General features: G+C 34.4%; 1 protein-coding gene across 3 annotated transcripts in view; it reads left to right on the top strand.

Moving 5' to 3' along the window:
- TTC13 (tetratricopeptide repeat domain 13) overlaps positions 1–24,938 on the top strand; it is a 96,272-nt gene extending 71,334 nt beyond the window's left edge. For 2 of the 3 annotated variants that reach the window (XM_074223042.1, XM_074223044.1), the window contains 14 exons: positions 715–856; positions 1,271–1,445; positions 2,331–2,487; positions 3,479–3,609; positions 4,305–4,437; positions 5,276–5,368; positions 6,410–6,493; positions 9,033–9,117; positions 13,661–13,770; positions 18,253–18,388; positions 19,556–19,635; positions 21,858–21,936; positions 22,091–22,170; positions 24,029–24,938. In XM_074223042.1, the coding sequence (XP_074079143.1) occupies positions 715–856; positions 1,271–1,445; positions 2,331–2,487; positions 3,479–3,609; positions 4,305–4,437; positions 5,276–5,368; positions 6,410–6,493; positions 9,033–9,117; positions 13,661–13,770; positions 18,253–18,388; positions 19,556–19,635; positions 21,858–21,936; positions 22,091–22,170; positions 24,029–24,143 (1,600 nt within the window). In that variant the 3' untranslated portion in view covers positions 24,144–24,938. The remainder of the gene's footprint in view (positions 1–714; positions 857–1,270; positions 1,446–2,330; positions 2,488–3,478; positions 3,610–4,304; positions 4,438–5,275; positions 5,369–6,409; positions 6,494–9,032; positions 9,118–13,660; positions 13,771–18,252; positions 18,389–19,555; positions 19,636–21,857; positions 21,937–22,090; positions 22,171–24,028) is intronic. The other variant, XM_074223043.1, reaches the window with a different exon arrangement.
- Positions 24,939–25,780: the final 842 nt, after the last annotated feature.

Here is a 25,780-nt window from a genome sequence, read left to right as displayed (position 1 = left end):
TTAATTTAGAAAGCTTTTTTTTAGGAGCAGAATCCCTTTATGAATCAAAGTGATCATCTTACATTATTTGTATGGAGTTTCATTTGGCTTCTATTATATTTGGTTTCCCATGAAATTCATTGTATTTTGTTTTATACATTTAAAAATCTTGTTCTGAGGGATAGCTAGGTGACTCAGTAAATAGAGCAGCAAGCCTTGGAATCAGGAGGAGCTGAGCTCAAATTTGGCCTCAGACACTTAATATCTATTTATCTGTGTGACCTTGGACAAGTCACTTAAGCCTTGAAAAAACAAAAATAACCTTGTTCTGAAAAGGGGTCCATAGGTTCCTCTAGTTGTCAGAGGGTTCATGCTACAAAAAAATGATTAAAAATTACTATTTTAAATGCAAATTTGTTTTCTAGGAGCACAAACTGCTTTTATGGGTCAAGGTGATTACATTTCCTACAATTTTTTGTAAGGTGAAATTTTTCTCTAGAGTTCAATCTGCCTCACAGCCATTTTTTTTGTTACTATAACATTTGGATAATGGTTTAGTGGAAGAATTAAGAACATAATATGCCAAAATTCATATAGTTGGTCAGTGGTCTTGTTTGGGATACAGTATTGACATCAAAACGAATAAGCACATTATAAATTTGATTAGAATTCAGATTTTACATGATAACTAATTTTGTCCATACACTGTTCTTAACTATCATGTGACATACATAGAGAACTGGGCAACTTTGAAGCAGCCACTGAGAGCTTTCAAAGGGCCCTTCTACTCAACCAGAATCACGTACAGACCCTCCAACTCCGAGGGATGATGCTTTATCATCATGGCAGCTTACAGGAAGCCCTAAAGAATTTCAAGGTGAGCACCATGCATGGAATTCTTAGAATATTGAATGATCATTTTTTTATGTGTGCTCCAGTAAAATGAATATAACAGGCACAACATGGTTCAGTGAAAAAGAATGTTGAATCCTGCTCTTGTCACTTATTACCAGAATGATTGGGGGCAAGTTATTTATTTAACCTCTTTAGACCTCAGTTTCCTTATCTGTAAAATGAATAAGTTGAACTTCAAATCCACTAGCTCTAAATCTATAATCCTTAAATCCAATGATAAATACCACAGAGGCTCATTTACAAAGCATTTGATCTGGTTTAAGATAGTATAGAAATTTAGTAACTAATTTAAAGGTAACTTCTGAATAAAGAATTTGGATGTTGTTTTAATCCTGACATATTATGTGATAATATTTTCTTTTTAATCAATCTCCAGAGGTGCTTGCAACTAGAGCCATACAATGAAGTGTGCCAATATATGAAAGGACTCAGCCATGTGGCAATGGGACACTTCTATGAAGGAATAAAAGCACAAACTAAAGTTATGCTCAATGACCCTCTCCCAGGCCAGAAGGCTAGCCCAGAGTATTTGAAAGTGAAATACCTCCGAGGTAAGGCCAAAATGACAAAAAAAACCACAACAACTCCCCATTTCTTACTCCTTTGGAGCCATATTAATTCAATTCACCAGTGATTCTGTTCATTTCACTCTTCATTATTTTGTGTAAGTCTTTCTATGTTTTCTAAAATCATTGAGCTCAGCATTTTTCTTTTATCATTGTAGTATTTTCTTTAAAGTTGAAATCATGTCTTTCACAGTTTCACCTTATTTTTATTCCTCTCTGTTCTATTAACTTCCATATTTTCTGACTTAGGGGTTGAGTTGACATTTTTAGTCTATAGCCTTTCATATGAAGCAGTCAGGTGGTGCAACAGAACACCCAACTTGGAGTCAAGTGAACTTGGGTTCATATTCTGCCTCAGCTACTTATTAGCTCTGGGATTCTGGGCAAATTATTTTACAACCTCAGTTGTAGCCTCTGCCCCACAGGGTTGTTGTGATGACCAAATGAGATTACATAAGTCAAGAACTTTGAAAACTTAAAAGCTCAGTGGAAATGATGGCTATTGTGATGATGATAATAAAACTCATACTCTGGTTTCATGATGTCATCTTCTTCAGGATAAATATGTGTCTTCTGAAGTCATCTAAAATCTTTTTGACCCTAGGATTGAGACAATCAGATCTTTGCTATTATGCATGGAAGGAAAGGTGAATTTAATCTAAAATGACTTTAATTCATTTGACCTTTTTAGCTTAACACCTGAAATCAGAGTTGTTTCATTTTTTATTATCATTTAATCATGGTGATTTACTAAATTCAGAATATTTAGAATGACCATTTTGAATTCCCAAATAGAGGCACTTAGCCATGGGGAATAAAATGCTGTTGGCACTTTGTTTGAGTGGGTCTAACTTTCTTCCTTTTGTCCAGAGTACTCTCGATATCTTCATGCACACCTCGATACCCCGCTTACAGAGTATAATATTGATGTAGATTTGCCTGGAAGCTTCAAAGATCACTGGGCTAAAAATTTGCCCTTTCTCATAGAGGATTATGAAGAGCAGCCAGGTCTACAACCCCATATCAAGTAAGTGATTGAATTGAAGGTCTTTTTTTTGATCTCCAGCTCATTGCCATGTACATGCACAGAAACACTTTCAATACATGTTCCTTCAAGTTAACTTTTCTTGAAGTTAATAGAACTGAGAATATTTTTAGCACAAGTTGAAACTTGCTTAAGGATAGCTTTTCTCCCTCTTGTTTATGTATTTTTTATATGATTTACTATAGCCCCAAATTGAAATCCAAACTAAAAGTGCTTTTTATGGGTGTGTGAGACATTTAGAGTCTAATTCCTTCAGAATAAGTTTGTTTTTTTTAAATGTTATCAGTTCAAACTAGTTCGCTCCAAGAAAGGATATATGCTGTTCTCTACCATCTCTCCTATCCACTCGAACAATACCTAAAGCAGGTGATTTGGAAATCAAAATCTTATGAGATATACATACATATATGTGTGTGTGTGTGTATATACACACACACATACACACACACACACACACACACACACACACACATATATACACTGAAAGTTTCAATTAATTAAACCTATTGGTAAAAATGTATGAATTCAGCTTCAGTATCACAAATGACTTGGTCAGGGATTGTTTTATTTTGCCTTTGTCTCTTCAGCAGTTGTACATTCTTAAGGCGTGTGTGTGTGTGTGTGTGTGTGTGTGTGTGTTCACACAGGGTAACAAAATTCCTAGAACAGTTTTAAAGATTTAATAACTTTAAAAAAAGACTCATACAAATCTGACCTTTGATGTCCCTTCCTGCTGTGTATATCTGTGACTCTGTAATTTCCCTCTTTAATTGATTCATTTTTGATAGACTTTGGTTAAGTGCAGAGAGATCAAAGTAGAGATTGTGTTGGTAATATATTTTGCTAGCATAGGCTCAGTTCTAGGTCTGACTTATTCATTTTCCCAGAGGAGGAAATGATCTCTCCTTAGGTGGAATTGGGTTTCAAATGATTCTTGTAAAAGCCCTTATCATGTGCGTAATGTTTCTTCCAGAGATGTGTTGCCTCAGAATTTTGAGAGCTACAAGCCTGATGTGCAGGAGCTGATTTGTGTAGCTGACCGTTTGGGATCACTCATGCAATATGAAACACCTGGTTTCCTGCCAAATAAGAGAATACACCGAGGTGTGTTAGAAATTGGATCTGAAAGTGGAAATAATTTCTCCCTGTTCTTTGTTGAGGTTGACATTTTTTAAATTTAATTTAACTCTTTAGTAGATCACAATAGAAATGGAGAATTATGTTTTTAAGAAGTCATACTATTTTTTTGCTATTCCAAATTATGAATAATTTATGCATGAAATGTCATACCATCTTGAGCATGTATAGGACCTATGCTAAGCTTATTGAATTCTTATACCAGAGAACTAAAAGAAGATTATCAGATTGGCATTTGATCAGAATAGACCTTTGTGCTGATATCACCACTCTTGAGAGTGGGAATTAGAGGGGGGAGTCAGGGATAAGAATACTCTAAAACTTACACATATTATTTGTAATTATTATTCTTAGTTTTGGATTATAGATATAAGTAATTAATATTCCATGGTCTGCTGAGCTGAGGTTACTGTTGAAGGGACTCTGATACTCTTCAAGTTTTAGTCACAAGCATAGAAGTGAGTGAGTCCCTTTGGAGAAACTTCTCATTTCCATTTAGAGATTTAAGTAGGGTTAGTATAATGAGATGTTCTTGAGTCTTTTTATTCTTTTAAAAAATATCTCAGCTTTCCTTACTAGTAAAATTTACAGTAAGTCTGAAAATTAGTTTTTCCCTCTTGAACTCACAGTACATATTTTCTTGAACATTCTTTGCCCTTTAGCAATGGGTTTGGCTGCATTAGAAGTCATGCAAGCTGTGCAAAGGACATGGGCCAACTCAAAAGTACGAATGAATGGAAAAACCCGACTGATGCAGTGGAGAGATATGTTTGATATTGCAGTAAAATGGCGAAGGTAATGATCCAGGATTGAGCTCTAAGCTTCATTTTGAAGTGATATTAGTTGACATGAACAAAAGAATTGACTTAATCAAAACAAAGGCATTGAATATTGTTTGGCTTAGTGTGTACTACTTCAGACCTGGTATCCCTGCTCTCTAGGTTTATCACAAACTTGTGTTCTGCTCCCCAACACACAGTAAATATGTAAATATGAGATTGCTTCAGTCACTGTCTTGAAGTGATTCTGTCCAAGTCTTTGGAAACATTTGCAAATGAAGTCTTATATTGAGGTGCAACACAATCCCCTTTGAAAAAAGAACACTTATTTTGTTGCAAGGTATTTGAGTTTATAGCATGGATGGGGAACCTTTTTTTCTCACAAGGGCTATTTGGATATTTATATCATTCAAGGGCCATACAAAATTATCAACTTTAAAAATGAGTCTTCTATATTTGATCAAACATTTTAATTCACCATTAAAATGAACCTAAATTTATTGAATTTCAAGTCCCACTGCAATTGCCTTGAACAGCGCCAGACCAAATGATTTATACAACCTGCTGGCCAAATATTTCCTGGCCATGGTTTATAGATTCCTCTTGTTCACAATTTACCTAACTCAACCAGATAAGCATAGTTTGAGGGAATTTCCTCTGAGATTCATTTTTGTGAGAATAAAATCTGTTCTATTTCTTTTGTAATATTCTGAGTTCCAAGTTCATATTCTGAGGTACAAAAAAACTTCCAGCTTTTATTTTTAGTACCTTTTTTTTGCATAACTTTAAAAAAAAACCTTCGATCATTTCTAGTCCTTATAAATTTTTTGATTTTAATAGGCTCTGTTTTGTAGGATTGCTGATCCAGACCAGCCTGTATTATGGTTAGATCAAATGCCAGCTCGAAGTCTTAGTAGGGGCTTTAATAACCACATCAATCTAATCAGGTATGAATTTTTGCTCATTATTCTATTTTAAAAGGAGTTTTATCCTAATGAATAGATTATGGCAGATCATGGATGATCCACAACTCATTTCCTTGTAGGGATGGAAACTTGTACCCTAACTCTGTTCCGGAAAACCCTTCATAATAACTCTTTATCTCTTCCAACATAAACTTTTTTATTTCTCTGTAAGTTGCCAGGCCTGTGGAAAACAGTTCTCCATTCTTGGCAAGATCCCATTTCCTAAATTTTTGGTAAAAATTAATATATCTTTTTTCACATTTTAAATGTTTCTAATTCCAAAAATGAGACTATTAATTTACAAAACTACTTGACATTTGGATTTGTTTATGTTTAATAAAAGGAAATTTTTTTATGCTTGAATTTTTTTCATTCTCAGGAGATGAATTACTTGCCCCCTCATGATCTCTTGAGTTCTTTTATGAAATAATTTGTGACCTTTATAGAGAATTTTTATGGTTTAAAGACTAAATATGCTTGAAGGCAAAAAGGAATTGATATTGAAGTTTCAATTTAATTATGTGCCTATTAAGGCATCTGATACCTTGAAAGTAGAAGGCCAAGAGGTTTGATGTGTGAAAATTATCTCAAGAAACTGGTCCTTTTGACTCTCCTGTGTCCTCAAACTTTGGCTCACCTTGTGTTTTCATATTCAGACAGGCCTTTGATAAGCCATGAGATCTCCTGAGAATCTTCCTTACTGTCTTAGTTCTCCTTTTTTGTTTAATGGGAAATGAGCCCATTTCCACAAACTTATTTAAGTTGGTTCTCCTTAGAACTCTTTATATTTTTGCAAGGCAAATGGGGTTAAGTGGCTTGCCCAAGGCCACACAGCTAGGTAATTATTAAGTGTCTGAGGCTGGATTTGAACCCAGGTACTCCTGAATCCAGGGCTGGTGCTCTATCCACTGTGCCACCTAGCGGCCCCTCCTTAGAACTCTTAAATGGCATTTTCATTGGTGCTAATTTTGAACCCTGTTGTTTCTCATTAAATAACAAGCATATTTTATTTGAATCTTATAGGGGTCAAGTGATTAACATGAGATACCTGGAATATTTTGAGAAAATACTTCATTTTATCAAAGACAGGATTCTTGTCTATCATGGGTAATCCTTTCTTTTTCTCTTCTATATTACTGAATTGCTTCTCATAAATCTTATATATGGTAGTTAATTTCCCTTGTGAAAAAAAAAGATGACATACTAAATAGACCAAGTAGGACTTTTATTAATACATTTGTAAAGTCTTTTTCATTATCTCTCCCTCATAATAACTTTGCAGGATATACTAAAAATTTCACTACTACTTCATGGAACTCTGTAGTGATAATCTTTAGAGTTTAGTCTTTTATTAACTTCCAAAAAAGCAGTCTAACTTCTCTAACTCTGGTCTCCTATAAGAACAGGCATTTTCTCTGAATCTGTACTGTACCCTGTGATTTAAGCCATAGTCTTCTATCAGTCTAAATCCCTTCCCTCTCTTCCTCCCTTCATTTTCTTCCCTTCCTGCCTCCCCTTTCTTTCCTTTCTTCTTCCTCCCTTACTTCCTTCCTCTTCCATTCCTCCTCCATTCCTTTTCTTCCTTCCTTACTTCTCTCCTTTACTTCTTACCTTCCTTCTTTCCTCCTTCTCTCCCTGTCTCCCTCCCCTCCCTCCCCTTCCTTCCTTTCCTTCCAAGGATTTATTTAGTACTCCATAATTTCCAGGTACTGTGTTAGTTTTTGGGGAGACAAAGACAAAAATATAACAGTCATTGCTTTCAAGGAGTTTACATTCTTTTGGGAGGAAATAACATGTACCCAAAAAAGTAACAACCCAATACATATAGATTTAGATACAGATCTCTCTTTATACATACATACACACATACACACATACAATTACACACTGTGTGTATATTTGTGTGTGTGTGTGCATGTGATGCTAATGAGCTTTGAGATACACATACACATATATACACAGAGGGAGAGAGAGTATAAATTTTGGGGGAGAAGGGCACTGACATTGATAGGAGAAATTGCTTTTTATGTTGGAAGCATTTGAGTTGAACTTTGAAGGATCTAGGGTCTTAGGTGGCAACATTGCAGAGGGAGTACATTATACTTCTGGCCTATGCAAAGTCATAGACCTGGGAAGTAGAATGTTGTATAGAGGAAATAATAAATCAGCCAATTTAGCTGGACCATACAGTGTTTAGAGGTGAGTAATACAAAAGAAGCCTGGAACCAGATTTCAGAGAGCTTTAAAAATCAAGGGCAGGAATTTCTGTCTTATCTTAGCAGCCAAGGGAATGTTATCTTTAGACTTTTTAGGACCATCCAGGTGACTGGATGGATTGAAAAGGCGGGGTAGGACAGGAATAAGGGAAGCTTGTTGGGGAGAAGGCTATTGTCATAGTCCAGGTGAGAGATGATGAGATCCTGAATGAAGATAAGGGACTATGTGAATGTTGAGAAGGGACAGTGATTATGGGTACAAGATTTGGTGGTTGAGTGTACTTGTGAGGTGAAAGGGAATGAGAAATTCAGATGGCTATTAAAGTTATGATCAAAAGAATAGTGGTACTGCCAGCAGATATAGGGAGACTGTGAATTAGGGAGTGAATTTGGGAAGGAAAGATTATGAATTCTGTTTTGGACTTAATTTGAGATGCCTGTAGGACATCTAGTATGGAATGTGTATGTGGGACTAGAGGTAAGAGGACACCTGATGAAACTTGATGAAATCACCAAGAGAAAGAGAAAAAAAAGACAGCTAGATTAATCCAGAAACCTGAAAGAGAAGAACCCAAATAGAGAACTGAGAGAGACCAGTGTGACAAAAACTCTGGAGGGATAGTATCAAGGAGGAGGAAGAAGATGAATTGCAAGGCAGTATGCTTATGTGGTAGCCAGGTGGCACAATGAATAGAGTGCTTGGCTTAGAGTCACAAAGCCTTATCTTCCTGAGTTCAAATCTGACCTCAGACGCTTAGTTGCTGTATGACCCTAGGCAAGTCACTTAAATCTCTTTGCCTCAGTTTCCTCATCTGTAAAATGAGCTGAAGAAACTGGGTTACAAAGAGTTGCACATGAATGAAAAAAATGACTGAACTGAACTGAACTGATGGCTTACATATAATAAACATAAGACTGAGAATAAAGAATTCTCAGTTCTACTTTTCAGCTTGTCCACTTGCTGAAGGATCTCATTCAACCATTCTATAAAAATGATTGTAAATTCTATGCAAATATGAAATGTTATGGAAACACCCAAGAAAACAGATGTTTTTATTCTTTAACTGAATTTTAAAATATACTTTGTGAAAGAAAAATGGAATCAAAAATCTATATTTAGTTTTTATTTTTGGCATAGGAAAAACAAAGATTCATGCTAATTCACAAACACTGTACACACTGTCAATTTCAAGGCTATCAATTCAATGGGGAAAACCCAAGTTCTCATCTTTTTCTCAAAGCTCATTAGCATCAAGTCCATTTCATGGTTCAGAAAATTCCTATATATCTTAATTACTAACTTTGCACTTTCTGAATAACTCATGACTAAGAAAAAGTTTCTTCAATTGAAAATGGAAAATTACTCTAAAATAGTTTGGCTAATTATTACATTTATGCATTAACTTTAACTGCCACCTCTGTATTTTTAGTGCTAATAATCCCAAAGGACTGTTAGAAGTCAGAGAAGCTCTTGAAAAGGTACACAAAGTAGAAGATCTTCTTCCAATTATGAAGGTAACTTTGTTATGAATTTCTGATGCTTTTGGAAATATAACTACTGACAAAAGAAGGTACTGTTAAATGCATAGTTTGCTGTGTTATGACTGGTTTTAATCAATTTAATTGTGAAATCATTTAATTATGGCCTGATTTTTCTTTTGGATCAAATGGTATAAATGATAGATGCCAAGAATGAGGTTAAGATTTTGTCCTTTATTTTATTGTTGGAGTGGTGATTGAGTGTGTGTGTGTGTGTGTGTGTGTGTGTGTGTGTGTGTGTGTGTGTAAAATTTTAGAGGGAGTGGATTGATTTATCATGTATTTTAATTCATCGAATAAGTCATAATTTTGAGGTATTTCAGTGAATAGTGTGCTGGAGACTTGGAGTCAGGGAGACTTGAGTTCAAATTCTTTCTCAGACATTTAATAGTTGTGTGACTTCAGGCAAGTCACTTTACTTGGAATGGTCTTGGTTCTTCATCTGCAAAATGGAGGTGATAATAGATGCTATCTCACAAGTTTTAATAAGGATCAAATATATAACAAACTTAGAAGTGCTAGCTTTTATTATTTTTAATGTAAACCCAAAATGTACTAACTCATCATCACTCTAAAATATGACATGAATTTCCTGAACTTTATTCTGTGTTGTATAAATGTAAATAATTTATTCTTAAGATTATTAGTTGAATGGGGTGGCTAGATGGCACAGTGGATAGAGTACCAGCCCTGGAGTCAGGAGTACCTGAGTTCAAATGTGACCTCAGACACTTAATAATTACCTAGCTGTGTGACCTTGGATAAACCATTTAACCCCATCGCCTTACCAAAAAAAAAAAAAAAACCTAAAAACAAAGAATTAGTTGAATGAGTATGCTGGGTAGCTTAGTGAAAAACTGCTGAACTAAATGTTCAGATACTAGAATTCTAGTCCTAGTTTGATTGAAAAGCCACTTAATTTGAAAAAAAGTCATATTAACCTCTCTGAGCTTCATTTTCTTTAACTATTAAATTATACCTACCCTCAAGTGAATGTTGTTGTGTATTTGATGATTGTTGTAAAAATTGTTTTGAAAGTGTTGTTTCTGAATAAAAGATTCCATTTATTCAAGTTAATATTTAATGTGATGAAACTTCTGAATTTCTTATAGTTAATTATGATCCTTATAGTTAGTTTACATGAAAACATTTTAGTCACTTAGACTTGTCATTGGATTACGACAAGATACTCTTTATCTTTGAGATATCAAATACCTTCATTATAAGAAGAAACATCTTTAAGCAGTAACAATCTATAAAAGAAAGGAGGTATTTTATAAATATCTTTATTTTAAAAAGCAAAAAGGAAATTTGATAAAGAACATAGAGGGTTTAAGCGAATTTTGTTACTTCAAGACAGGGTACCTGTTGCTGCTTTTTTTTGTGTATACATCTATTTGTTAATATTGTCATCATTTGGACTATGGGGTGGTTTTGACTTACGGGAAAGGAACAGTTTTGTGGCTGGCTTCAGTACAGAGGGATCATTGATATATATGTGTGTATTTTAACTTGGCTTTTTTTTATTTTCAAAAGTGAAATAAAGTGTTTAGATAACAGAATATTGGAAATGTAAAGATATACTTTTAAAAGGTTTAAATACAATAAAAGAATTGAGTATAAAATGCCTAATATATGCAAGACACCTAGTATATGCAAAAGGTGATAACCAAAGATAGATATGACATATACTTTCAGGGCATTTTCAATTGAATAGTCCAGAAATGGCATTTAAACAAAGGTATGTGAAACTAGGAGGGTAAAATACAAAGGAGAGAGCTCTGACATCCTGCTCTGAGAAATTTGTGAAGGGAGGTTGTCATGTTCAGCTAAGGGCAGAGGGTTTCAGGGAGTTTAGTGGAGGAAGTTATCCTTAATTTGTCTTTGAAGGAAATGTTGGTCTTTAGCAGGCAGATATATAGGACTGGGGAGAGGGGCTAAAAGATATCCATTGTAAGCATGTTGTATAGCATAAGCAAAAGCACAGAAAATCAGAGGGCAGGATGAGAATGAGAGATGGAGTGGAAGACAAGTAGTACTTTATTGTAACAAAAAGTATGCGAAAGGAAAGTGCTATGAACAAAGGCTGTAATGAGATTGGAGGCAGATTTCAGAGAACCTTGAATTCAAGGATTAGGGTTGATACTTTATTGGGAAAGGTCATGGGGAGCTACTGAAGGTTTTAAATAATTTTTTTTTTTTATAAGAACCTGATGTGATCAGAGGACAGTGTTGCTGGGAAGCTTATTTGGTCAGTGGTGTGAAGAATGGATTTAGAGAAGGATTAGACTGGAGAATGAAAGACCAGTTTAAGAGGCTTCTACAATAGTTCAGGCAAGAGGTAATAAAGGACCTAAACCTTAAGAAGTTACAGCAGGAGCATAAGTTAAAGATAACACTTCTTTTTTTCATCATTTCATTTTACATCTGGATAATAACTTTGGTGAGATATTGTCTGCTTCAGTATCAAATTTACTTTTGTTACTTTAGTTGCCAATATCAAGACTCTTTGATCCTTGCTTATTATCCTTCTAGTGCTTTCAGTGGTCTTCTGATATGTGTGGTAAGAGTTTCTATTTTATTCTGTTGCTCTCTTTATCCAAATTCCACATGACTGCTGTTGCAAGCAACTTCTTAATTTACTGTGTTTCACTTCATGTTGTCTTCCCTGGAAAGTCAACAATTTGAAATAACCAGTGTTGGACTGCTTTTCTCTTTTGGAGAAGTAGAGACAAATCAGTTTTCAATTGGTATCTGAAGTAATCTTCAATTTTTAACATCTGTGAAAGCTCCTTGTCTCATTTTTATATGATCATTTATTTATTGTTTTTACTGCCATATATTGAGATATTTTAGGCAAATTCTATTTGTAATTTTATAACGCTAAGAAGCATTAGAAAATAAAATAAAACTGAGGTCATCTATACCCTCAAGGAGAATTAATGGGATATTAAGGTAGGTTTCTAACTTAGTGAGTTATTATTTTAGAGTTACTTTTATAAGAGATTTAAAGGTATTGTCAAAATAAAAAATTGAGTGATTTTAGAAAGTCCTTCATATATTTACTTAAATTAAAGGCCTTATTTTAAACATAAATACCATAGTATTTTCAGTTTTAAATTGGCAAGTTAACCATTAAAAAATTAAATGACCTGGGCTCCTTTAGCATTATTACTCTCATTGATCAGTACATACAAAGTAGTTGTGGCATTTGTTCTCTGACACAAATTAGCTTGTTTTTCATAATAGACCAAATTACAGTTATTAAGTTGTTAAAAAAACAATTTAAACTCAGTGTATTGTGCACTGAATACAAAGTACTGATGTGCATGCCCCAGCCTAAAGACTGAAAGTTTCATTTCATGTTTTCCTTGTTAAAATTTGCCCATTATGAAGATGATGGAATATTGGTTTACACATGGTATATGTGTAAGTCATCTCCAAAGTCATTGCATACCACACAACCAGTCAACAAGCATTATTAAACACCGTCTACACTCCAGGATCATAGGTTTAGGATTTTAAAGGACTTCAGAAGACATTTTCTTCCATCCTCTCATTTTTACTAATGATGAGGTTAAGTGACTTACCTAAGGCGACATGAATAATAAGAGCAGAGGTTGGAATTTACCTCAAATCCTCTGACTTTGAATCCATTGCTCTTTTCTACCATACAATACTAACTTTATCTTAGGAATTAATTTTATTGCTCCTCAAGACACATGGATGTGGGTGGCCATAATTAGAATGAAAAAAAAAAGGAGAACTTGTTCTGGTGATCAGGGTAGCCTATAAACTGTTCCTTTTTTTTTTTTCTAGGCTACATTCAAGGATAAGTTAAAAGTTGGATTTATTGAATCTTAGATTGTTAGAATGAATCTGTTGTGTTACATGCAACAAGCTAAAATTATCTGATATTACAGCTGGAAGGATCTTTAGTCCATGCTCCTGATACACCATATGAGGTGGAGGGGGGGAGAAGAAAAAGTATCTATTATGTCTTTATGTTATGCCAGATAATGTGCTAAGCACTTTATAAGTATTTTATCATTTGATCCTTCAGAGAGGGTGCTATCATCATCTCCATTTCACAATTGAGGAAACTAAGGCAGGTAGAGGTTAAATGAGTTGCCTAGAGTCACTCAGCCATGAAGTAAGTATCTGAGGCTGGATTTGAATTTTAATCTTTCTAACTCCAGAGCCAGCACTCTCCACTGTGCTGCTTACCTACTCTTTGAAAACTGAAACTTAAGAGAAATTTTAAATGTTTTTCCAAATTCTACAGTTTCTAAATAGAACAGCCCGTTTTCCTGATTCCTAGTTCTGGGCCTTTCCACTCCACCAAATAAGATATGCCATTCCATATTAACTAATTGGTATTGTTAGACGTCAATTCATTTATTGCATCAGGCTGGCCTTGTTTAAAACAACCAAATGAAAAATGTGTATTATTGAGCATTGGGAAGGACCAGCCATGAATTTACAGACTAGTAATATTGCTCTTCTTTCTTCCTGAAAGCAGTTTAACAGTAAAACAAGAGATGGGTTCACTGTGAATACAAAAGTTCCCAGCCTCAAAGATCAAGGGAAGGAATATGATGGATTCACAATTACTATAACAGGAGACAAGTATGTATGTTTTAAAAAGTGTGAGTATAAAAATATGGACATGAAGTGTGTGTGTGTGTGTGTGTGTGATCTTCATACAAGAATAGCATAAGAAATATACAGAGATAATCTAGTTAATTTTCATTTTCATATTAGAATGAAAGACACTAAGACACCAGGTCTTTACCAAGTAAGTAGCTGCTTATGTGGGTATCTGAAGATTTAATTTGATATAGTAGATAACTGCATGTCTTCACTTTGAAGTTTCTGATGAACTCAAATTGAGCAGTTTTCCTTATTTTTTCTAATAGACTTTCTAGAAAACACTGTTTTTTCCCTTATCTTTGGAAACTCATATTGAATCATTGACCTTATAGGAGATTATCTCAAAAATTGCCATTAGAATTTTGAATGATTATCAAAGTTGGGAAGAATTGTATCTGCATGTGATTAGGGAAGGGAGGAAAGATTAAACAGAGAGCTCAGGCACTGGCAGAGCTGTGAAATCAATTTTTTCTTGAAATGAGTTGAAAATAAAGTGTGATCAAATTTGGGCAGATGAAGTCATTGGCAAATGATTTGGAATGGAAATGAAAGGGTAAAATGGAAACTGAAGAAAATAAAATAAAGGGTGGGGAAGTCTAAGGGAAATCAAGTACAGAACTTCTGTGCTTAACTTTTTTTATTTCAATCATTATGTTTCAGGCTACTCCAAAACCAGTATTGTTCAACACACACACACACACACACACACGTGCTGGAGATGCAAATACAAGCAAAAAGAAATACAGCCCCTACCCTATAAGAGTTTACATTCATTATAATGGGGAGGGTATTATGATACACAAAAGGGAGCTGAAAAATGAGGGAGGTTGGGTACTGAAGGCCTGGCATATTATGTGATTTTGAATTTTAGAAGTCAGAAATAGGGCTGAAAATAGACTGAAGATAGACAACCTGAGCTCCTCCACTCCAGATCATGGAATCTCCAGGAGGAACTCCCCAATGGGAGAAGAACATAAGTCTCATAGAGGGATGTTACATGCCAGGTCAAAGAGGGCCCAGATTCTGTAAGTTCCAGGAGAAGATAATCATAGGGGCATGGTTTTAAAGTTCAGAAATCAGGGTCAGGAGGGAAATGAAGCATCATGTAATATTGAGCTAGTCTCCAATCTTTGCTTCCTTAGTGTGTATGGATAATACTACTTTATGAAGTGTTCAGTTGCATGCATAGGATCCTTAAATAAATGGATTCCTCAATAAATGGATCTTTTGGGGGTGAAGTTTCTTTATAATGAAGTTCAGGGAATGTTAGGGGAAAAATAATCTTCCTAAGCCAAATGAAGGGAGCTGTATTGGTATACATGATGTAGCTTACTAAGTTGGATAAACAAAAGTCATTGTCACCATCTGCATCTGTTTTGGTAGACATTGCAGATTCAGGAACACATAAAACAGTAAGAAAGTCCCCCTTTGTGAACTCTTGGGTCTAGTTGAGAAGCTAAGACATGTTCATAGAAGATATCAACTTGAGAATTTGATAAGCATGAATGAGTTCTTTTGGATATAACAGTGAAAACCAAAGCTTTGCCTGAGTTTAACCAACCACTACTCTATCCATTCAGCTGGTTACAGTGTATATACAACTAGTATCATTCAGTCCCTGCAGAGCAACAAAGTTTATCGCTAGAGATTTTGGCTTTGCTGACATTCAGATAAACTATCTTTTTAGCATTCTCCTACCAATATAATAATAATCGTGTCAGAAAAGGGGTGATCACATTAGTCTGACATGGCTTTGGTTTTAGTGGCTTGTTATACTCAGATGTTCTAAATCCTCACAAATTATCAGTTTATTAATCCATTCTAGAAATGTGTCAGGGATGATTTTTAAAAATACACTTGTTATTTCAAAAAAGAAAGAAGGCTCCTCTTCTTTTTTCCTATCTAATCCTGGGCCCTTTGGCAATTTATATGTTCTTTATTTAGCACCATGACAACTTTGTGAGGTAGGTACTTTGTACTTTTCCATCTTACAGATGGCAACACTAAAGCTCAGAGTAATGCTTACTTCCTTCTCTGTCAGTTGATCCTACATTTCTGTATCTTTGATTGTCTCTTCCATATTATGTTCACCTGGTAAAATAAACAGTATTATTCCAAGTAGCTTGTTTTTTTTCCAGTTATTTCATGTCTGATCTGGTTTCTTTTTATTATTATTATTAAATATTTTATTTATTTTTCCAACTACATGCAATAGTAGTTTTTGACAATTTTCTTTGGGTTTTATATTTCTCTTCTTCCCTCCCTTCCTCCCTCCCCTTGACAGAAGGCAATCTGATCTAATTTCTTATCGATCCCTTGCCCTGTATTTTGGGGGAGGGCAAAAAGATTGCATTGGTATGTTTAGGAAATTTTCAGTGAGAAAGACCCTCCACCTATTCAGATCGGTATCAGATCTACATATAATAACCACTGAGTTAACTGGGGCATTGAAATGTTAAGTGGTTTCCCCAGGTTGTCACAGAGATCAAACATGATGACCTGTATATACATAGACATATTAATTATTCTTATTTATTGTTATTCCTGACTTGATTCTAGTTCTCTAGACATTGTGCTATGCTGGTTCTCATTTGAACTCCTTAATAGCAAATTTACTTCATTACATTGATTGTTTTTCATTCAGCCTGTTGTTTATTATTTAACCATTGAATATATAGTCCATTTTCATTTTTTGCTTACCTATAATAGATAAGCTATTAATAAGAGGTGGTAGGGTATAGAACAGGGTTGAGGAAGGTCTGGTCTGTGGGCAGTATAAGGCCCAAGAGATCTTTTGCTCTGGTACTGCCACAGTACCTGCTGGGGAGACTTAAAATTCATTAAATCTAGGAGCTCTTTAGAGGTGAATTAAATGTTTGACCATATTTAGCAGGTTAATTTTTAAGTTTAAAATTTTGTATGGCCCTTGAATGAATGCTATAAATATCCAAATGGCTTTCAGCATATATCCCTGGTATGGAGGAAAAAGTACTATACTTACTAAGACATTTTGGTACAATGATAAGAATACTAGATTGAAGACCCCAAAACTTGGGTTCAGATCCTGATTTGGTTATTTTAGTAACTTTGAATAATTTATTCTCTGGAGCCCTCATTTCTGTCTCTATAAAACGAAATATTTGGTTGATCTCTGAGATCCTTTTCAACTTTGAGTACTACATTTTTATAAGGACAGCTCTCTTCTGTTTAATTTCTAGTAGTGGAATTACTGGAATCCAGTGGTGGGATTCAGTCATTTCACACTGATTCCGGCAGAACTGATACCTAATTTTATGTTGAACACTGATTACAAGTTTGTACTTGTAATCAGAATTCTCCCAGTGGTGGAATTCAGGTGAATCAGATTGATTCAACAGAACTGATATAGCTAACCAGTTATTAATTTATTTGAATCCCACCACTGGTATCATCCATTTTATAATTCACTTTTGAAAAAAATTCTACCAAATTGTAATTTTACCAGCAGTGTATGAATGTGCCTGTTAACTTACAGGTTTGTCATTTATATTTTTGCCAATTTCTTACATATGTGCTGGTACCTCAAATTTATTTTCATTTACAGTTACAGTTTTTTAATTATTAGTAAAGTTAAAGTTAATGTTTTAGAGGTGTTTATTTAGAAGATCCATTTCATTTTGTGTTTATTTTTATATTTCATTAATCATTTTAAGGGCTCTTACCTTTTTTTAAGGTTCTAAAACAGTTTACCTCCCCAAGGTCTGGTGTGCATGTTATATTTTTACCTTGTATTCAACCTCCTCATTTTTTTGTACCTTGTTTAAAGCTCTTGATTAAGGCCACTTGTTTCCCCTTTGCATACAATCACTCATCTATAAACTATCTAGAGCTATCTTATAACAAACCATCAAGAATACTCAAAAGATTTTAGTATATCACATAGTCTAAAATGCACAGTTATGTCCCTTTGGGTTAGCTATAAGAGATTTCCAGGATTAGTTTTCTTCCAGTGGAATCAAGACCATTGTTTAGTATTAAGTGTATATGAATTTTTCTTCTAATGTCTAGAGACTGTTGCCTACCACACTAGTTTTCACTGTTGTTAAGTGCCATTCTTTTAGAATCTGTAACTCTCAACCTTAACAGTGACAGCTCTCTGATAAATTGTTGTTTCAAATGATATTCTTTGACAGCTCTAAGTCAGCCTTTAAGATGGGGAGCTATTTTCCCCTGATCTCACCTCATAGAGACAACCAGTCAAAGCAGACTGGCTTACATTTTGCATTTTTTGAAATGGCTTCCTTGCATATTACATGTAGGAACCAAATTCAGTGGAAGAGAACATAGGCAAATTTTAACTATTTATCTTCCTGCCACATCAAGAACATTTTCTCAGTTTTGCTTCTTTTATCCTCAATATTTGAATCACCCAATGAATTGTGTAAATCATAACATTTTTGTTCATTCTTTTGTTTTTAGAGTTGGCAATATATTGTTTTCTGTGGAAACACAAACCACAGAAGAAAGAACACAGTTATATCATGCTGAAATAGATGCACTGTATAAAGATCTCACAACTAAAGGAAAAGTATTAATTCTCTCATCAGAACTTGGGGTAGGTTATTATTTCTACTTTTCCCCAAATGGGATTAATTCTTTTTTAAAAAAAAATTTATTTAAGGCAGTGGAATTAAGTGACTTGCCCAAGGTCACACAGCCAGGCAATTATTACCTATCTGAGGCTGAATTTGAACTCAGGTCCTCCTGACTTTAGGGCAGGTGCTCTATCTACTGTACCACCTAGCTGCCCCTGAGATTAATTCTTAATGTAAATCTTTTTTTCTATGTCTCTGCTAATATTCTTTTTCCACTATCAAAACCTATACCATTCTTGGAACGATCTTGAATTACTGACACTGCTCTTTAAACATCCACATAAGAACAGCAAAACTATAATAATCATCTAGAATTTAGGAACTTCTTTTAAAGGAAACAAAATGATTGATTTCCATTTTTAGGAACAAAATGATGCAGCTAAAAGCAAGGTACTGTAGACTGATATAATTTTGGTTTTGCTAGAACACTTTGAGAAACTGCTGTATGATGAAAATGACATGAGCTCTTTTCCCTGTCATTTTCCTTCTCTCATTATTTCTATGAATAAATATTTCAATTCATGTTAGTTATTTATGTGAAATCCTTCTTTTTAAATTAACTATGGCATGTTTGTTTTTGAATTGTTCACAGTAATGAGAGTGCACTTCAGGTTATCTGTGCTTTGTGTTTTTCAGATCTTTCCTATTTTATTAACTTTAAGTCTTGATTGTTTGCCTAGTTTAGATTCTAATTCAGTCTCATCAGTGATTTGCTTTGTGACCCCAGGAAAATCACTTCCTCTCTGTGGCATCAATTTATCAGTTTGTATATGTCATCGTGAGCCTTTATGAGGTAATGTTAGCAAAAGACTTAAAACTTATCTGATTTTCACATTAAACTAAATTTCTTTAATCATTTAGTTCTAGGTTTGCATGTGTGCCTTGTCTTTTATGGAAAGGGAAAACATTCAAAATGGAAATCATTCAATTTCTCTAGAAAGAAGATAGTTCAGTATAGACTACACCTGAGAACTTATTAGGGATAAGTTGATAGCTGGACAGTTTTGTTCCTTGTAGGGAGGAATAAGCCAACATTTTTCTTGATGAAAATAATTCCTGGTTGTCTTATGGATAATTATTTTGCAATCCAGTATTTGATATTCATGGGTTTTTGTTTCCCTCTCCAGGAGGCTGATGCTGTCTGCAACCTAATCTTATCCTTAGTTTACTATTTCTATAACTTAATGCCACTCTCCAGAGGATCCAGGTCAGTAATGTTTCTTAATTATAAAAATTGTGTCCTTTCTTTGAATTGCATTAAGAGTACAAGTGGAAAATTAAATATTGAGAAAATAAAACATTAGTCAATAGTACTCCTTTCCTGTAACATGAAACTCAACTAAAAAAGTTCCTGATCATCAGAAAATGCCAGTTTTTTGAAATGGGACTTGTCCTATTCCTTGAAGAGATCTTCTGGGGATCTCCTAATACCAAAGAAGGAATTCCAATTTCCTGCCTTCAGTTCTATAAAAAGCAAATTTGTAAACAATACTATTCATGAGATTTAAATTGTTAGTGTCTAAGTTAATAAAGCTAATTTCCACATTGATATAAAAAGACTTCAGTTTAAGTAGCTGAACATGTCTCCTTCCTTCTCTTGATCATGTTAGGATATTTAATTTTTAACCCTTTTTAAAATTCATATCTTTAATGTTTTTATTATTCTATTTCTGATCAATATTTTCACATATATACCTTATTTGCTTAAGGCCTGAAAAATCATCTTTTTTTATTTACTGAACTGTATCTCATCAGTGTATGAAGAAGGTACAGATTTAAAACATCCAGGTATCTTATCAAGAAGGAAGCATAATACCACATGCCTGTAGTCCAAGCTAGGCTGGACTGTAGGCTCTCTGATCTATCCTGATTAGCATGTGCATTAAATTCAGCATTAATTCCAGGAGCTCCTGAAGAGAGAAGTTCAGCCAAAGTTTCCTAACCAGCTGAGCTCAAACCCAAAGCAGGTTTATTTTGACTCCTGAGCCAATTAGTTAGTAGAGGAGTCAGGTCTGTAAGTAGAAGTAGCCTCTGAATTTCCAACCTAGACAAAAGATAGGGAAAGTCAGTCTTTAAAAAATAAAATAAGGAAGCTTTTATAACAAGTCACTTTTCACATTGGTCTCACATGCTGAGACTGGGTTTATCTTTTTACTGCCATGGAATGTTGTGATCCAAGTTTTAAAGCTGGAGTGGTTTTTTTTTTGTACATGTGTAAATAAGTATACATGCATAAAAACTTTTGGGAACCCAGGGTCACTTTTGATATGTGCTGAGGCATTGGAGTAGCACTTTGTGGAAAACAGACATGGGAGCAAGAACGTGTGATTTCACTGGGTGTTCTCTGGTGTGGAAAATCCTTCCACCAAGCAGGTTGTCACTTTCTTTGAATATTTTAATCTTAGAAAGTTGCCAAGATTGCCAAGAGGTTAAGTGACTGTATTATTTTCAAGGTCACCTACAACAATTACCAGGAGCCTGAAAATCGGGAATTCTGAATTCAAATATCAATTTTGATAGTTTCTACATGTGAGAATTGGGGAAAACCATGTTAACTTCTTAGTGTTTCAGGTTTCCTCATCCACAAGGGAAAATATTTGCACCTACCTCACAACATGATTATGAATAATGCTTTTTATAAACCTAAAAGGGGCAAATAAATCTGGATTAAGCAGGGAAAACATGGGTTTTGATCTGGAATGTTGAGCAGACATCCACAGCAATGAGATTATCGATCTATTTGATCATTAATAACATTATTAATATTTTTAACATTAACCATAGTGACCAAAACTTTGTGGTTATTTCATTGTAATTAAAATAAGATCGGACTAAGGCTAAGGAAATGATTTTGTACTAAAACTTAGTCTGTTTATATCAATGTGGAAATTAGCTTTATTAACTTAGGCACTAACAATTTAAATCTCATGAATAATATTGTTTACAAATTTTCTTTTTATAGAACTGAAGGCAGGAAGTTCATCTTTGGAATTTCTTCTTTGGTATTAGGAGATCCCCAGAAGATCTCTTCAAGGAATAAGACAAGTCCCATTTCAAAAAACTGGCATTTTCTGATGATCTGATGCTTTATAGGAACTATTTTAGTTGAGTTTCATGTTACAGGAAAGGAGTACTATTGGCTAATGTTTTATTTTCTCGATATTTAATTTTCCACTTGTACTCTTAAGACAATTCAGTTGATGTTGTGTATTTGAGTTTTATTATTTAGGTTTAAGGCAAACTGATTGTATCAGTATAATGATGACTAGATGATCTCTTCTGGGCCTGTTTAGCTCTAAAATCTTTGTGTGAATTTCATTCTTAGGATCCATAATACTGTTGTATATAGACACGGAAGTTTAGGTAAGGTGAACAGAAGGTTATAGAAGCAGAGTAGAATTTGATCTTTGTTGCTTTCTGTCCATGTAGTGTAATAGCTTATTCTGTGATTGTGGGTGCATTGATGGCAAGTGGAAAGGAAGTAGCTGGAAAAATTCCCAAAGGAAAGGTATGTTCAGAATTTGAAATAAAAAGTTGTCAATTGTATATTAAGTTTCAGTTTGTGAATGCTTCCTATTTCAAGGCAAATTGATTGATTTCAAGCTATTTTCTTTAGTATTCAACTACCTACGCTAAAGTTGCATTTTTTTCCCCTACTCCAGTTAGTTGACTTTGAAGCTATGACGGCTCCAGGATCAGAGGCCTTTAGCAAAATAGCAAAAAGCTGGATGAGCTTACAAAGGTAAATAAGTGTTTTTTGGGGAAATGCTAAAAATTGCTACAGATTGAACATAGCAAGTACCTATTCAGTACTCTTAGATCTTTAAAGAAGCAGGTTTTAAGCTATGCATCATTTTTGACCAGTGAACTTCGTTATGTTTTATATTTTTAGCTTTTTTGGGGGGGAGTGGGCATTTAAAAGAATTGGTATATCGAAATAAGATGGATTTTAAAACGAGTTATAAACAGTTTTTTTTACAACATAAAACAAAATCTTTTTTTCCAGTCTATTTTCAAAATAATCATATTTTTTCCACATCATTAGAAAAGTAATTTGTTATCTGAAATATTTGGTGCCATTTGTCCTGTATTAAATTTTTGAAAGTACAATCAATTTTTGGATTTTTAATTAAGCAAAAAACTTCCTTAAATTTCTCTTTTCCTTATTTTCAGTTTTGAGATGTCTTCATCGTTAGGTTAGCAAAAAGTTCCCATCTTGGGGCGGCTAGGTGGCGTAGTGGATAGGGCACCAGCCCTGGGGTCAGGAGTACCTGAGTTCAAATGCGGCCTCAGACACTTAATAATTACCAAGCTGTGTGGCCTTGGGCAAGCCACTTAACCCCATTGCCTTGCAAAACCCTAAAAAAACAAAATACAAACAAACATAAAAGTTCTCATCTGAGAATTTATTATTCAGTAGTTACAAATAGTCAGCAGTAAGTCAGTGACTTTAACGTAGATGTTGGGGTAGGAGGAGAAATGCAACAGAAATTTCAAAGATGGTTAAATCAGTCCAAAGTGAGACATGTTTGAGCTGCAGAGAAATAATCAGATTATGCTATCTGAATTCCCTCCTTTTTCATTTTCCCCACTCTTGAGATTCTATCTCTCTACTCATTTTTCTTTCAAATCCATGAGAGTAGCCACCCTCATAATTGTTGAGTAATTTGTATTTTTTTTAAAGTCAGTTCTAAAGTGAGTTCAGTTTTAAAAGGGAGCTTTTTACCCAGTTTGTTATTAGAAAGCTCCCTCATTCTGGTGTCAAGAGTTCCTGGATTCACACCCTGCTTTGGATGATTATTACCTGTGTGACTTTGGCAAGTCTCTTTATCTCAAAGGGCTCATTTTTCTCATTTAAAAATGAAAGGATTGTGCTGGATAGCCTTTCAGATATGTATTCCTCTGAACTATATTTAATTTAGCAGTCAACAGCTAATTGAAAACAATCATTCTTTGTCCTATCAAGTAACTTCTCTGATTTCAGGTTCATTCATTCAGTTGACTACTACCTTTTATAAAATTTTCTATTTCTCAAAAATATGCCTTAGATTAAGGTTAGATTTCTTTTTATCACATAATTCTGAACCATCTTCTTATCCTTGGAATAACATTTTAAAAAAGAGCTATTCACTTTACAAAGGAGGATAAAAGGTTCATTTATATTTCTATTGACAAAACTCCTAACTCAACTAATTAGCTAAATCTTGCATGGCTCATTTCAAGTTCTACCTTTGAGGGGAAGCTTCTCTTAATTCCCTTCACCTTATATATAAATTGCTTTATATACTTATGTAATTTTTTAATTTATGCTATTTTCACCCCCCTTTACTCTGTGTACCCCATAGAATGTAAGATTTTTGAAGGCAGATACTATTTTGGTTTTGTCTGTTATTTTCATAATAGGTACCTAATGCTTACTGAATAAATGAATCCTTATTGTTTTCTATCTATTGACAAAAAACTGTTTTCTCTAATTTCTCTCCTTACCCTATTTGACTTATATGTTATATGTTAGGGAATAGCTGAATACATAGTGAATAGAAATCTTGTTCTTTTAGGTAAATTGTTTTGTCTTCATGTCTTTTTTTTTTCTCTTTCAGTCTATCTCCTTCTTACAAGAGTCTTCCATCAGTATCAGAGACATTTCCAACATTAAGAACAATGATTGAGGTGCTAAACACAGACTCTTCTCCACGATGTTTTAAGAAACTATAGTTGTTCTATAGTATTTATTATAAAGTAAAGGGCTGGGACCTCTTGCTTCTCTTAAGTTATTTTTTTGAAAAGTGAAATTATGAAGAAATTAGGTCCTTCATTACTTTTGATACCAGTTTTTGATAGTAACTGAATACTTGAAAGCATTTTCTTTACTTTTCCAGACTCAGAAATCATGAGAGCTTAGTGGATGGGCCTAAATGTCTTAGGGGGGAAAAATGTATTGGCCAGTGGCCTATTGGTTTCCATTACTAATAGCCATACACTGCTTCCCTGTAGCAAAACAGTATATACATTTCCTTTTAGAGACCAATAATTAGTAATTAAAAATTAAATAATCATGAATGATCAGATGATTTTATTATATATCATGGGATTTCTTCCCTTCACCCAAGGAATATTTCATTTTATGAACTTGATAAGATTGTCCCTTTCAGCTCATATAAAATCCTACTTCACATTTGAGGTCTCAAATGTTTTTGAGCTGTGAAAGCATTATAAGGCCATTGATTCTTGCTACACAGCACACAGAAAATTTTGGTAATATAGTTGTTCTGAACTACTTGAACCATCTGGTTTTGTTGTTGAAAAGCATCAACACATTTTTGGCACTGGGTTGTATGCGTTGTGTATTGTATTAATTGGTTGCTGTTGCAGGTGGCAGTGTATGAAAATTCAGAAATTAAAACTACCATTGATTTTACAAAATTGGGTTTCCATTTGGGGTTGTGGAGAATGATAGTGAAAACAGTGAAACAAACTCTGGTTAATTAAAAGGTTACTATTTGAAATTAACTTTCTTTGACTTTTGTGACCCTGTTTTAGAAACTTCTGTTTTCTCAAATGCTTACATACACCAGACATACATAAGACTAACTGCCCTTGTATAGCACAAAACTAACTGCACATAGGGACACTCAAATAAGATGCGTCCACAAAATATCAAGCCAACCAAGAGACTGACCATTATGTAACAGAAAAAGAATCTGTGAGTAAAACTCTCACTGTGTTGAATAATTTGTTACAAAGGGGAGAAAAACTTATTGAAAACATCAATACAGTAGACAAGTGGAATGGATGCTTTTTTGTGTATACAAGTAAAAATATAAATTAATATCCTTCAAAGATACCATCTACTCTAAAGGTAAACAGGATGAAGGATGGATTAGTGGGCTAGGTTTTCTCTGGGAAGAAATCTTAAAGGAAATGATTTGAAGGAGATGGATAAAGATAAGTGGAACAGACTGGGAAACTATTCACAAAGGTGTACAGAGCTGGGAAAGGAGTGTGTGTGTGTGAGGTTGAAAACATTGACTGGGGAGGAGAGGGATGGGGCATGGTAATGTGTTAAGAGAATCATGGGTAATTACGTTCTTCTGGTGTGGAAATTTTTATTCTTTTGAAGAACTGAGAAAGTTCCATTTAAGGAAGGAAGACCCAGTCTATTGCTATATTAGAGAAATGGCCTGAAAAGTGGGAATACATGTATGCACAAGTATGTACCAGTGCATATCTGTATCCACACACACACACACACACACACACACACACACACACCTTTTTATAAGAGGTGTATAGGCTAGGTAGTTCACTGAGGAGCCTTACAACTCTATGTGCTTCTGAAAAATGGGGATTAG

The sequence above is a fragment of the Macrotis lagotis genome, chromosome 2 (genome assembly GCF_037893015.1).
Source record: "Macrotis lagotis isolate mMagLag1 chromosome 2, bilby.v1.9.chrom.fasta, whole genome shotgun sequence".
Taxonomy (NCBI): Eukaryota; Metazoa; Chordata; class Mammalia; order Peramelemorphia; family Peramelidae; genus Macrotis; species Macrotis lagotis.
The sequence above is the reverse complement of the archived record's forward strand: the minus strand, read 5'-3'. Positions and strand labels throughout refer to the sequence as shown.